At 34.9% G+C, this 14,732-nt stretch overlaps 1 protein-coding gene across 3 annotated transcripts in view; it reads left to right on the top strand.

Annotated features, from left to right (window-relative positions):
• LOC121067393 (WD repeat containing planar cell polarity effector) overlaps positions 1-14,732 on the top strand; it is a 150,431-nt gene that overhangs the window by 51,104 nt on the left and 84,595 nt on the right. For all 3 annotated transcript variants that reach the window (XM_040551830.1, XM_040551828.1, XM_040551829.1), the window contains exons 7-10: positions 22-92; positions 348-407; positions 9,686-9,800; positions 13,271-13,404. In XM_040551830.1, coding sequence (XP_040407764.1) covers positions 22-92; positions 348-407; positions 9,686-9,800; positions 13,271-13,404 — 380 coding nt within the window. The remainder of the gene's footprint in view (positions 1-21; positions 93-347; positions 408-9,685; positions 9,801-13,270; positions 13,405-14,732) is intronic.

Below are 14,732 nucleotides of genomic sequence, written 5' to 3'. Positions count from 1 at the left end.
TTCCCCACTTTTATTTGCCAGCTCGAGATTATCCTTGGATACTTAAAAACAAACGGCCAGAAAAACTGCGAGGTACTCTCAAGGAGGTAGAGGTACGTTTCGGGAAGTTTCAAGAACAGCAACAAATAATCCAGTTTTCAAACCTCTTTCAACAACTTTAATTCTCATAAAGATTCAACTCTCCCTGTGTTGATAAATGTGCTTTTGTCTGGTGGGTTGTTCCAAAACAGCTGCATCTTTGTGTGGCATGCTTCATCTATAAACTTGAAAATCAGAAGTATGTTAACTGATAGTGACAATGTGTACTGCCAACTCTACTCTCTGTTCTGTTTTCTGTTGTCCTTTAGGACTTAATGCAAAACAGTCAATGTGTGCTGAGCAAATGGAAGAACAAACGTATCTGTCAGGTAAAATGTTTTGACAAGCTCTTGCAATGTTCAGTCAGTGGAGCCGAACAGCCATTCAGTGATTGATATGATAGTGTTAAAATGTTAACTAATACTGAAGATCATTGTGTTTTTTTTTTAATGTACGGGGCTCTTATTACTTAGATTGTATTTATTTAAATTACTAATCTGCAGTAGATACTATGAGACAAAAGTCTGTTTTTTATCCACAAGAAAAATTATATAAAAGGGGCCTGATTCTCTGAGAGAATTATTTTGGGGGGAAACATCCTGAAAGCATCCTGAAAGCAGGCTCAGGGAGTGGTTGCAGTATATAGACATGTCTGGAATTTATGTTATATTACATTTTTATATCTTAATTATTGACATCTCTGTCACAAATCTTTTTACTTTATGCTTATGTAATATGTGAGGGAGACTATAAACCTAAGCTAGCTAAATCATAAATCAAGTCACGGAACAAAAGATATTGTGACATTCAGCACACATGTAGCTATGTTCTCTGTCTGTATAACTTCCATATATTGTATACAAAAAACAGCTTTTCACATCATCATCAACACAGAACAGTAAGGGAGGTGGGAGATCTGAGCACGAAGCATGTGCTCCAGCTCCTTAATCAAGAGCTTGTTCTGAAAAATGTGTAATGTATTTTATAAGTTTCTATAGTCTTCATTGTTCATGAGGAATGTGTATCGTATTTAAAGCTGGCTTGGCATAGGAAATACTTGTAAGTGTTATTAATATTGTTTCTAAAAAGAAATTATGTTCTAATTTCTATGCTTTTTCAGTTTCATAACTTTTTTTCTTCTAATCGAGGTAGTACCGAATGGGCGTCAGCTGGATGAATATTAAGTATTTGAACAATATACAGCTGAAATTTCAGAAACGTCTTTAGGAATAGCAAGTTTTTTCTAAACACCTGATACACCAAACACTATAAAGTCTTTTTGTATCAATAATAAAAATATTATTGTCTAAGTCTATCAGATTGTATTTGCCTATCAGATCTTATCACTAACAAGTGTATATCATTCATGTACAGATTACATAGTATTACTCTGTGAATGTTAATCTTCTAGAACTGATTTAAATATTAATTGGACACTAATTTAGAGGACTCATTTTTTCTGTTGTTATTGTTCTGATTAGGAAAGGAATTTGGTTAAGAAATACTGAGTCAGTTAGCCATGAGAGTGTTCATTTGCTTCCCAGTTTGTTCTCTTCATTTGCTTTCCCAGTCTCTTCTCCCTCTATCATTTTTCTTCCCCTCCCATCGGTATCTGCGTACACGTGCATTCCTTACCAATTCATGCTTTGGAACAGTGGACTTCTTGCCAAAATTTGATTGTCCTGCTTTTATAACACTTCTATTTGACAATCAATTGTGTTTTAAACACTTTTTGGTTTCACTTAGCGTCCTCTCAGTAGTTTCAGGCTTACGTAAACAGAAATGGGACAATACGAATTAATTCATTTCTTGTACAAGATGGGAAAGAAAAGAGATGGCTGTTTTTATCTTAGCATATTTGGTTAGGTCTGACTCTGTATTGGATTGAATCATATAAAGGGATAACTTGATAAATTAAATATATTTTTAGTGTTTTTTAGATGGCTTATATAGAAGGAAGCCAGAGTTGAAGTTATAGATAAAAAATCACAGTCATCTCTCCTTAAATTCTGCTTTTGGTTTCTGAATCGCAAAACAAATTATTTTTATATAATAATGGCTGATACCTGAAATTACCAGTGGGTTTATAATGTTCTGCCAAAATAATTGTTATTCCACTTTGTCTTCCTCAAAATATAAGCTGTCCAAGAAATGAAAATAAAACAGAAAAATGAATAGTTTGCAAGAGTCTAGATTAGAAAACCTGCCTTGTATCAATTTTCATGTTAAACAATTTATTTTTCTGCTGCTTGTGTCTCTGAGTATTTTGCAGGAGTATCTGGACTCCCTTTTTGATACAAATGTTCTGAACTTCTGAAAAAGAGGTTGTCCACTTTTTAATTTAAAATGGGAAGCTAATTATCTGTTTCAGCAGGTGTTTAGCCCATAATGGTGTGATCTGTGCCACAGCACAACTGCATTCACATGCTACTCTGGATAGATAGCAGAGCAGCAGTCAGTGGGAAAATGAGAGGCCATGTTTGCATTAACTTTCAAGCACAGTGGAAAGCATGAGCTGAATTATCCTGACTGTCATAATTTTCACCAATTTGGGCTAAATCTGAGTATATGGCTGTATTATAGTGTCTTCAGTTTTTAGCTCTTCATTTTGTAATAGCAGTGCAATGCCAAATAAATTCAATTATAGAAATGTATATATTTAACTCAACAACCATGTTACTTTTTAATAAATGTTCTATGTATCTGAATCTGCCATAGCTTTAGCTGAGCCAGGAGGAGTTCCCTTTCTTTTGTAAAAACAATGTGTTACATGAAAACTCAATGTCAGTTGTATCTTTAGCAAGACAGAATGAATAGAAAAAAAATATCTGACAGGAGATACAATGATAACAATACTATTATCTAAAAGAGTAACAGATTTCCCTCAGATTGTGTGAGAAACAAGCATAGGACTGCAGTTAGTGTGCTTTCTGAAACCTAAAAATCACTATTCCTAATCCCTCAGTGCCTCTTCCAAATCTCCCAGCTTCTAAATAGCCTGCAGGCAAAAATTAGGGGCTATAAATTTAAATGTGCATCTGCTAAAAATATGTGTGCTGTCATGTTAACTGTTTGTGTGCAAATGACCAATTAGACTTCATGCATATACCTCACTGACAGATCTAGTTAGTTTGCATGCAGGTTATCTTGTCCATTGTATGCATGTGTTTCTCAGAATTGGTTCTTGTAGATGAGATGAGTTTGGCGAGATCTACTGTAATGCTGGCTCAGCTTTCTACCTTTCTTAATGTGTCACTTTATGCATCAAAATTTCTCCTATTACTTTTTTTTTTTTTTACACAGTGCATTAGAAGTTTCATATTTACTTCCTTGTAATTTGCCAAAAAAAATCTGTTGACCTTTATTTTTGAGGTCCTAAGCTCTAGTACTGCTTACAGCTTCCGAAATAGAAGATATGCCAGTTCATATAAACATAACCTAGACTGTACAGAGATTTTTTTCAAGGAATTTGCTCTCCTGTTTAAAAGAGCTTAGTTGAGCCCTAAAGGACTGAGCTCTTTTCTCTAACCATGTTCCTAGTTCCAGAAGGACTTGAATGCACACTATTTCTATAAGGTATTTCTGAACCCCAATTTTGATGACCTGTGATGAGCTGCTGAAATAATCCTGTAATCTTCTGTTAGCTGGCGTCAAAAGAAAATACACAGACCATGAAAGAAGTATGAAGGAAAAAAGACAAGAAGTCTTTACAATAAAAGGCCGCTGAATTGTTTATAATTAAATTGGTTTTCTCTGTCTGGAAGCAATAATCTAAGGAATTACCTTTATCAATATTTTAGTTTACTACGAAGAAGCTCTGGCTTCTTCCCTTCCTCTGGTCTCCTTCTCTAATTCTTTGGAATGCTTTTAAGTTTTGCCACAAAATCATGAAATCAATCCTATGAAACGATGCCATTGGTTCAGGTTTGGTTTTACACTATAGGTTAGTAACATTAATGAGATGTAGCTGAAACATTTGATTTCCAACTTTTTTTTTTATTATTATTTTTACATTTGCATTACGGTGTAGAATTGAGCACATGCCAACACTGAATTATTTTGTTTTATAAATGCCAAGCACTGGATTTGAATCATATCTGTTACCTGCCAGTGTAAAAGATTTATATATTCTGTGCTTAATTACTTTGATTTAACTTGATTTGTGTTGCAATTTACATATGTATGTGAACAGTTTTTATGTTACCATCATTGACATGCTTAGAACTGGATCCTGAATTGAGATACACAGCAATATGTGCTGACATGGCTTGTTATATCGGCTACTGTGCCCATAAGCAAACTGATTTAGCAAGATATGTGGTGACATACAGGAGCACATCTGATATCAAAATCAAGACATTTGAGCTAGAATACATGAGAAGCCAGTATCCATCACTGGTTACTAAGAGGAACGCTGCCCTCATATTAAATTCTTTTGGTTGCTTTTGATCACAACCGTTAATGGGTTGTGTGGTTTGAGGGATTTGGAGCTAGAAGTACAAATGCATTGATTATTGTGAAACAGTAACGTGTAACAACAGTAACTTCATTTGTAATAAGGCGTGCAACAGAGTAATTACGGTAGGGTGGCTAAGAAAGCAATCTGGAATGAAGAGGTGGGGAAAAACCCTGGGAACCTGCTTGAACAAGAAATGCTTTGCAATTCTCTTCTCCTTTTGCATATTCCTTTGTCAGTTGGGATCTGTAAGGGAAAACAGTTTGCAGCAATATTTTTTACAGGCATATTTTCCTTCTCTTCCAATTTTAATCAGATAGAGGAAAATCCTGGCTTTGCTCTGGAGGTATCTTTTTGGTAGAAGGGCTGATAAGCAGCTAAGCTGCATGAATGGGGAGTCAAAGGCTAATGCTTCCGAGGATAAAGGAATCTGCTTAAATACATGCTTAAGTTCTACTGTTGTCCATAAGTTTGGAGCATGTACATTTTGGCACACAAAGTACATAATGACCTCTACCAAAATCTTCACATTCAGCTCACAGAAACTCAGTGACCCTTCCTTTCCCGTGTGTGATTTTACTCATACCAAACATTTTACTTGTACCATGTTCAAGCATAAAGACTATTCTTCCAATAGGTATGAAGCCAAGCTCTCATTTTTTGTTTAGGAACACCTTGAGACTCTTAAAGCTGTAGAGGTGTCTTTTCTGGTTTCCATTTTTCACACCATGGTATTTCAGTCTGAAAAATGTTGATGTATTGCATTACTGTGGGTTTCTTTTCCTAATTTGATATCTCACAGATGGAATGACTTTGTGCCTTGTGTAAATAACGCCTCTGACATTTGCTTTTATTCCTTAGTAATGATGGGCAATTCCCCTGAGCAGTACTTTTTGGAGTTGGATCACTGTGTATCTGTGTTCAAGCCAAGTTTGCAATCTTTAACATTTCCTCTGTATTCATTCATGCTTATCATTGGACTGCTCCCATCCACTAAAATATGAGCTTAACTGTGCAAGCATATGTACAACAGCACCTAAATCTTATTATCATCTTTCAGTCTTTGCATAGACTACACAGTGTGTAAGCATTTGAAATAGTGGAGTTTCAGTGTGAACAGATAAATATTTTGTTTTACAAAATATTGTTGATAAAAGATAATGTGTTTGTGCTTTCTTTAAATATCTGCTTGTATCTCATGGTAAACTTTAAGAAGTATTTTTAAAATATATATTTATTATCTGCACAGTATCATTTTAATCTCAGGCCTTTTCTACTAAATATTTGTTTTTCCTTTTAATTCCATTTCCCAGTGCTGTTTATCTTGTAAAAAAAACTTTGGTGTTCCTTGGTAATGTCACATTTATTTATTGTAAAATCCAGTTGAAATTGTTATGGTTTCATCTGAGAAAAGTTGAAGGGAGGGTTGTGCTGCACCTAACCATTTTCTTAAGATATACACAAATTCTGAACTTACCACTTTCTCTCATGCCACCGTCTACACTTGGAATAGACTCAGTCCTGAATTCCAGCTGATCATCTTGCAATATTGAAAATACATAACATTGGTTCGATGACTAGTTTCATACATGTAAAACGAAGGACATTCATTAATACAGCAATTTTCTGTTTATGTAACAGGTGTGCTTTATGTCATTAGAAGGAAATGAACAGATAGGCAGAAAGCAAATTTACACTCTGAAACACATTAAGACTTAAAGTAACCTAACCTTGTATTTATTTGTTGCTATCAAGCCAGGGGTTTGCAAGCATCTCTCTGCACAGCATATAGGATGGACGTATTAAATGTCAGCAGAATTATAAGCATATGGCCTCATTCCATAATGCAGTCATTCAATAATATATTGGCTATCTACAAATCAAAACACTTCTTTTTTCCAGGCTTTACCTGGAGAGGGGCAGTGTATATCCCTACTCTGTTAGGTAATCCAAGAGGCTACAGACAGACTTCTGATTCTCTTAGGTTATTCTCCCAGGTTAACTCCAGGATACTTTTCTCACTCTCTGCAAGGAAAAGAAGCATGAGACCAACCCTACCATTAGTGATGCTTTCTGCAGGAAGGGCATAGGTCCCAAGGAAAGGTGGTGTGGAAGAGGCGAGGTGGAAGGTTTATTTTAGTGACTGCACCAGCTCTCTTGTTGGTGCCTAACACTGAAAGATTTAGGATGGTGTTTTCCTTCTCTGGCTGGCTGATATTCACTGAGAAATTTAGAACTCCTTTTCCTAGAGTATTTATGTAATTTTCCTTGATAAATATGTTACTGCACAGTAGCTCGTCAACTTCTGTGTTTCGACCCTCACTTTTTCAACTAGGCTCTTTGGACAATTATAGCTAACCATAGTCAAGCCTTGCTGGACTTCCATTATCAAGTTGGAAATAAATTGTGATTTTATCTAATCTAACTTCAACATGAGGATAAATGGAAGTTTTGAAAGATTGTAATAAGAGCTGCATGAGTGTAACTGTGTCTAACATTTTTACTAGGACAAAAACTTAGAGGACATCTGTAAAGACAGGGAATACTGAAACACTGAATTTATGTGTTTTACAAACTAATGCATAATTAGATTTTATTGGGATGCGAAAAGATCAGTTGTTCTTTACTAATTAATTTCATGTCACGGCTGGTTTTGGCTTCTATTTCAGATATCAGTAGAATTTATTTGCAAACTACTGTGAGTTGATAGGAATATAGACTGGAAAAATATTGGTTAAAAATAGTAGTCAGGGCAAGAAGGTAATTTAAATAAACATATTTGTCCTGTTCTTTGGTACAGAGAGTGCAGAACTGTAGTAATACAGCAAAATATGTGTAACTGACAATTTTCATAGGTAAATTATTGGGAGCAGAACATTGAACAAGAAGCAGCTCAGTTAGATCACTACATTTTGGTTCCCAGCACTAGCGTTACTTTAGCACTGTCATACAATGGTTTTGTCCTCTTGACTTTGAAAAAGAAGCATGTAAAACAAAGAGAAAGTGAATAATATATCCACAAAAATAAAGGAGAATCAGAGAAATTATATTATGTCTGTGATGTGTATGAAAAAGAGAGAAGAGGTGTGGGGTCTTACCTAATTAATCTTACTACCAGCTCAGGATTGCTCCCAAAATTACATCTTCTTGTGCTTGTGCAATTTGTTTTAAAAGACTACCAAAACTGTGTTCCTGCCACTTTCTCTGGAGATCTATTTTACAGTCTAGTAGATCTCTCTGCAAGGAAGCTCTCCCGGTGTTTACACACTGTTGTGCTGTGCTAAAAAGCATATTGCAATCATGTTTGTCTCCCAGCTGTAGCATAAAGTAGACAGGGATTTTTATGCCAAATTCAACTGCAAGAGTAACTATTTGTCTGGCAGCAAGTACAGAGTGGTGTTAATAGTACAGAGATTTTGTTTAAAATCTGTTTTTAGGTGAGAGCTGGAGGCCCAGATTTCTGGCCTTTGGTGAGTCCTTGCTATGTTTCTTCTGTGGTCCTCCCACTGAGCATTCCTTGAGCAAAAAAGATTGTTCAAGTATAAGGCTAGCATAGCCTCTGATGAAGCGATGATTTTTATTATTATTGTTGTTATTTTTTACCAATTAGAGGGAAACAAACCTAGCTGCCAGGATGAGTCCTTCAGGATTCCTACCATGTAGAAGGAATTTGTTCTGGTCTGAAACATCTTTAACTTCCATGCTGAGGTCATTTAGTCAAGCAGCTTGCAGGATCAGAGGTGGAACTGGAAGACGAATTAAAATACGCAAGTGTTTTATGTTTTGCTAATGTAGATCAAAGTCACACTAGTGAATTTTTCATTGTTTTTACATCCAGGTTTTTGTAGAATCCAACTTTGGAAATGATTTAAACAATTATATGGTCAGGGTTTTTGTTTGTTTATTTATTTTTTAAGATAATAGCTTTTTTTTAGTAACGGTTTTTGTATACTCCTGCTACTGGAGTAACTTGGCAAAGTGAGGTCAACTCAAAAGGGAATGGGGAAATAGAAGTGTTTTGGTTGTTTGTTTTCTGAATTGTTTTGTAGTAGTAGTTGCATTCAGAAAGTTACTAAATTTAATGACTTAATTATGCAAAAAACAATGGTTTTCATGACTCTTCCCACCAAGTGGTATCTCTCTTATGCAAGATATGGCATTAGGAATAGCTGGTAAGTATTGTAACTTAGTCTTTGAGATTATATGTATCATTTAATTGAGATTAATTTGGCAAAAATACTTGGTTAACTCTGAAATAAGCACCTGACTATTCTGTCCAATAGTTTATATTTCTTCTTTCTAAGAGGAACATCTATGATGATATGTCAAGGAGTATCTGAATTTGTTAGGAGCTCAGAGTTATCATTGTGGTGAGGCACCATTATTTAAATTAAACAATATATGAATGATCAGAAATAACTGGGCTAGCAAAAAAGTGCTCTCTTTAATCTCTGAAAATAACAGAAAATTACATGAAGCACAACTTTATATGCTTTTTTATCCGGGCTATCCAGTTATATTTTTTAAAGAAAAATAAAGTGATGACAGGCACAGTATAAACACATCAGAAAAAAATGACACTCTGAAGGTCTGTAGATGACTTTCAAATTCATGTCCTTTTAAAGTGTCTGACGTTCAATAGCCAAAACCTGCAGTGTAACAAACATTACTAGACATATCGGAAATTCTTGACTCAGTGTCCACATACAGAAGCATTTAAATAACAGAAGACTGACTTGGCTGAGTTTTTTAATGATGCAGAAGAAGTAATAGCAGGAAATGTAATATAAATTATTTTTTGACAATTAAGGGTGAGCAGCATCATTCCCTTAATCATTCCGGACAGAATTTTAATTAAAAAAAAAATCAGTACATTTTATTCAACATTTGGGGACTTAGCATGCATCATCTTCACTTGTTCATCATTTGTAATTCTTGTAACCACATAATTCTGTGTCATATTACACCTCTCTTTTTCATTGGAAAAGCTTTCTAAGTCATTATAAGACATCTTCACATCTAAGATAAAAGTCTTTTTCGTAATTTTGAAAATTAAATTAGTAAGTAACAGACAGCCACTAATATGTACCTTGGAACGTTTCATATTATTAATGATTCCTGATGTCTTGTTTTTTCGCTTTTTGGATTTAGCTCCTCTTTCATTCAGGAATATTGGTGTCCCTAAGCCTTTCTGGGCCACAGCTGGAGAAAGTGGTGATTGACAGGACCCTGGTGGGGAAGCTCATCTCCAACACCATCAGTGATGGTAATTACACCCACGTGCAAATCAATTGCCTTACATTAACAATGGAGTAGAGAAACAGTATGTCAACAGGTAGACTAATTATTGCCACTGGGGACTTGCAAACACAACAAGTAATTGCATGTAATGCCATAGTTACAACCCTTAGGACTAAGAACACTTTAAGAATAATATTTAACATCAAAGTTTTCAGGCTTGTCAAATATTGAATAGGTTTCTAAAATTCAGTTTCTTATGCGTTTCAATCACTGGGAACATGCCATTTGAACTTGTGTTTATTTCATAACTGGGAAAATGGGACAGAAACAAACATTAGCCAACTGATTAATTACATGGGATAGTTATTATTAAAATATTTTCTTATTAGAACACTAGGTATGTGGAGGTGCTCTGATTTAGTTTCTAGATTTCCAGCATCTCACAAGCATGATTAACTAGTGACTAACTACAAAGATCTTGTTTAATGTAGAGGAAAACTTAAGTAAATATACCTGTCTTCAATAGTTTTATAGAATGGCAATAGCTTCTTCAGCTTGTCCCTACTTAGTTCCACTGAGCCTAACCAACTGTCACCATCTTGGCATCTGCATGATCAAGAATAAGAAAATTCAGTGTGAGCCACACTATGTGTGCACTGTCTTCCAAATTCTTAAAAAGTAGACCCAAATTACATCCTTTTGATATGCTTATATGCTAGGTTTAGCTTTGATCTTTAATGATTTATTTTTGTACATACCCATGCATCTATTGAATATTGGCCTGGTTATTTCAGAAAGCTGCAATGCCGTGTCCCTTTCATCTTTTCTTATCATCTTAAGTTTAGTCCTGCAAAATAAAATTAATAAAATTATGTCAGTAGAATCTTTAGTATCAAAAAATTTAACTAACTTCATTTGTTGTATCAACTAATTACAGAGTGAACACATTTAGCATCTTGACTCCTTTTTTTCACTCTTTGCCAAAGTTACTGCTAAGACTACAAATTCCAACTCAGATTTTTTCCCTTTGTTTCCAGGGGGAGGTTTTTGTAACTAGAGGTGACAAGAAGTAGGAAAGCATGGAAGCTAGGGTTATGCCCAAACTGAAATTGTTTGTAGAACTTATTTAGCATACACTGTCTTTTATTTTTTTCATAAAAAATAAATAAATTATACATATGTTGCATTATATTCCCTTAGTATGTTACATAAATACAACTTTAAAAAATATTTTTATCTAATAAAATTTACAACTAAAACAATAGTAGAGCAACAAATATGTTTTCCTTCAGTTATATATTCAAACTGCTATAAATGAGGTTATGTAATCATTTATCCTTGTATTCACTTATTCAAGAATTTCTTTTGCCTCTATGTTTGTTAATGTGCATGTCTGAAGGTGAAACAGGGCAGCTTCTGTTCAGTAAAAGCAAAACCACCAAATACTTGTCACTGTAATATATATTTTTATGGACAGCAAAAGAAGATAGTTTTGCTACCTACACAGTAGTGTTAAAATATATATATATATATATATATATATTGAACTAAGCATACTGAGAACCAAGACATAGTACTGTCCTAGAATAAATTAACTGTAATCCAACAAAATTGCACGTCCTTCCAAATCTAGGTTGGAATCTGGGTTGTGATGTTAATGTTGGCCAAAAAGAACTTGATATTTAATACAAGAGGTCTGTATAAAAATAATAGTTTGTTTTTTTAAAAAACAAATATGAAAGTGTGGTTAAAGGTTACAATCTGCCACAATTACCTCTGTAATGTTGTAATTCTAATTATAACTCAGAGTAGCATGCCCTCTTAACATGTGGAATAATAAAGGTCAGATTGCATGCACAAAATACAGAATGAAGATTGCTTTTGTAAACCACATGCCTCTTATAAAACACTGTTAATTTTTATTATTATATAGGTAAAATTTTAAAAACGTTTAATTGGAAAAGATAGAAAAATTGCCTTCTTAAAAGACAGTGGCATTTCTCATTTTGTAAATTAATTTGTGGCACTGAGGACTTGTGGCAGGAGTATGTAGGATATAATTTGCACTGCCCATCTCTTTAGGGTAGTCTGACCCTGCAGCATATGGGTTCTCTTCAGGGCACCTCTCCGAATAGTGGTATAACTGCCCATAGTTACATTCAAGTAGATTTAGTTGGCATCAGAGTTTCTAGGTTTGCTCTTCAGATGGGCGTATATTTCAATTATGGTTAGAGTCTGTTTTAGCTTCTAACTCACCATGTCAGATACTTTATCACCATTTATTTATTTTTTTCTCCCAAAGCTAGTGTTAATGTTACATTTCAAAGGCAATTATTTGGCTTTAAATTTTACCCTTTAGCATTTGCATACCAGATACTTCAGAGCTGTGCCAGTACATGACTATTGGAAAATGCAACTAGTTGTAAAACAGACTAAATCAAAGCAAAGCTGAATAGCCAGTTTTCACTGCTTATGTGCAAGACTCAACTGTCGACAGAAACTACTTAAGGATATTAAAAATACATTTAAGAATCTAGGACATTAGTCACAAATGCAATTTTTTGTTGTTTTTAAGGGGTTGTTCTGCAGGATTATTTTATTTTTTTAAATCCAGTTCCAATTTTCTTGTCATGTTTCTTTTAGCAGAGGTTTCTGAGTTTACTTTCTGAAAACAGCTTGCTAGCTTTACTTTAAACCTGATTCTCATTAGCAATTCTTCAGTGATCTGGTACTGGTTACCCCGATGCCTCATCTTGTTCTCAGACATCTCTTTAAATGTAGGCACTGTTTCAATAACTGGATAAGAAAACACTTGGGAAAAATCCTAGCTAGCACTGTCTAATTAATTTTCATTGTCAAATTAGTTAATCAGTTTTATATTGAACTATTTTGGTCTGTTAATCAGTTTTATATTGAACCATTCTACTGCACTTTCCCAGACTTCAAGGGAGTCTGTTCCGTCTTGGTTTTCTGTATTGCTTGAGTACCCACAAGTTAAGCTTTCAACAAGTTCATAACCCCTCTAACGCATAATTCCGTACGTAACAGCCACCCAGAGTCTTACGATGTCAGAATTCCAGATACACCTCATGTACTAATTTTCATTTATCATGCTCAATACCAGCAATGCTGTATGAGGTGCACTTCCAGAATTCCAAAATATGACGGATGCTACTGTAAGAAAAAAACCCCGAAGTCTGAAGCAAGATGAAAATGGATGTGGAAGGGCACGTATTTGAATGTAGTGGTAACTTGATACGAGATAATTTATTCAGGTTTATGTAATCTGAGTACTCCCTAAGCTTTATTTCTCACTTCCAAGAAGGTCCAGGCAGAATGACACATTGATGTCTTTTAGGAGATTACAGAGGCTTCAGTGTAATATTTAAGACACTGTCTCGAAAAAATTGCTTTTTGCAATGTCTCAGTGGAGAGTTCAGAAATTTGTTTTCTTACTAGAAACAGGTATTACAGTGGTGACTGTTTTTTTTCCAGCTGTTCTTGCAGACAATTTCATCATCTTGTCATTTGAGGACCATAACAAACTATGCTTCATTCAGTTTACAAAGAAGATGGGTTCTCCTGATGTAAACAGAAGGCTGGAAAAACTCTCTTGTTTGGATTTTAAGGTATAGCTGTCAATCGTGACTGTAAAGGCTATGGTATCTTTATATTACAAATCACTGGCACTCATGGATTCTTTATAGAAGTATAATTTAAAAACCTTTGTATAACTGATCAGAACAGCTCGAATTCTAAAAATGACAGTTATTGAAAAGTCAAGAAAAATGACATGGCATTCTGAGCTAATGAGTTAAAAATACTGTGCCAAGAGGGATCCAATTTTCTTCTGTATTTAGGTTGAGGGCTCAGACACACAGTTAAGTTACCTGCTTAACAGATTACCTTGTGTCAGTTGAGCAGCAGTAACTTTGCACATTCTCAGCATCTAACAAGCATGAAGTAAAATCTGCAATGGTAAACCTCAGTGTAAAAGATTAAAGCTAATGTGTTTTGCCTTTTGTTTGCTGTGGGCTAAAAATGCACGCATGGTCAATTACTATGGCTCAACCGATATACACGAACTTGTGAAGCTATGATAATTCAGTCATCTGTCTGAGTTCTAAGACTCTTGTAACTCCTTGCAGAAATGTTAATTTTCCCTCTAGTTACAGTAATCATATTGTTGGGAGAGTTGGTTTTACAATTAAGTCACAGAGCTAGGACTCAAGATACGGAAGCTGAGTTTCTCACCACTGCACAACTATGTGTATGATCTTAGGCAAGTGATTTGGTGCCTCTATATCTCAATTCCCCACTTATATCATATTGATTAAAATACTCCCTTTTTGCAGCATTTTATGTAGGGGTATGTCTATAGCACAGTCACAGCAGTAGCAAAAAGGTAGTTTACAGATCGTTGAGCTAGTTTTAAACTGACTGGCTTGGATGTCAGTAGAAACGAGTTCATCTCAAGCTAAATTATGCTGCATCTTGAGTGGGTTTGTCTATGTAGACATAACCTATTTGCACCACAAGCTCTTTGGCTTCAGGACGGTGTAACTCTGACCTTAGGTGGAAGTGCTTGGCACTACAACAGTATAACAAAATAATCAGCCAAAGGCAATTATCTTTAAACAGGTAGAGGAGGAAAAGGGCCAAGCTCAATCACTTCAAGAAAGAAGCAGAGGCAAGCCTTTACCTAAGAAAGGTAGAAAGATGTAGTGAGCAAAAGAGATAGTTTGTATTTATTTCAAATTGAATAAATGTTAAGGAAAACAATCTTGTGCTAGCAAATATTTTTCCCTTGACAACCCCTTAGTAATTTGCTTCCTCACGTAAGGGAATGTGCAACTTCAAGGCAAGCTTTTTAAGGAAGTGTTTAATTTAAGTTTTGCCATAGTACGTTTTAACTTGCTTGGTAGAAATACTTTCTGCTAGGATGAATATCTAATAC

The sequence above is a fragment of the Cygnus olor genome, chromosome 3 (genome assembly GCF_009769625.2).
Source record: "Cygnus olor isolate bCygOlo1 chromosome 3, bCygOlo1.pri.v2, whole genome shotgun sequence".
NCBI classification, from domain to species: domain Eukaryota; kingdom Metazoa; phylum Chordata; class Aves; order Anseriformes; family Anatidae; genus Cygnus; species Cygnus olor.
The sequence above is the reverse complement of the archived record's forward strand: the minus strand, read 5'-3'. Positions and strand labels throughout refer to the sequence as shown.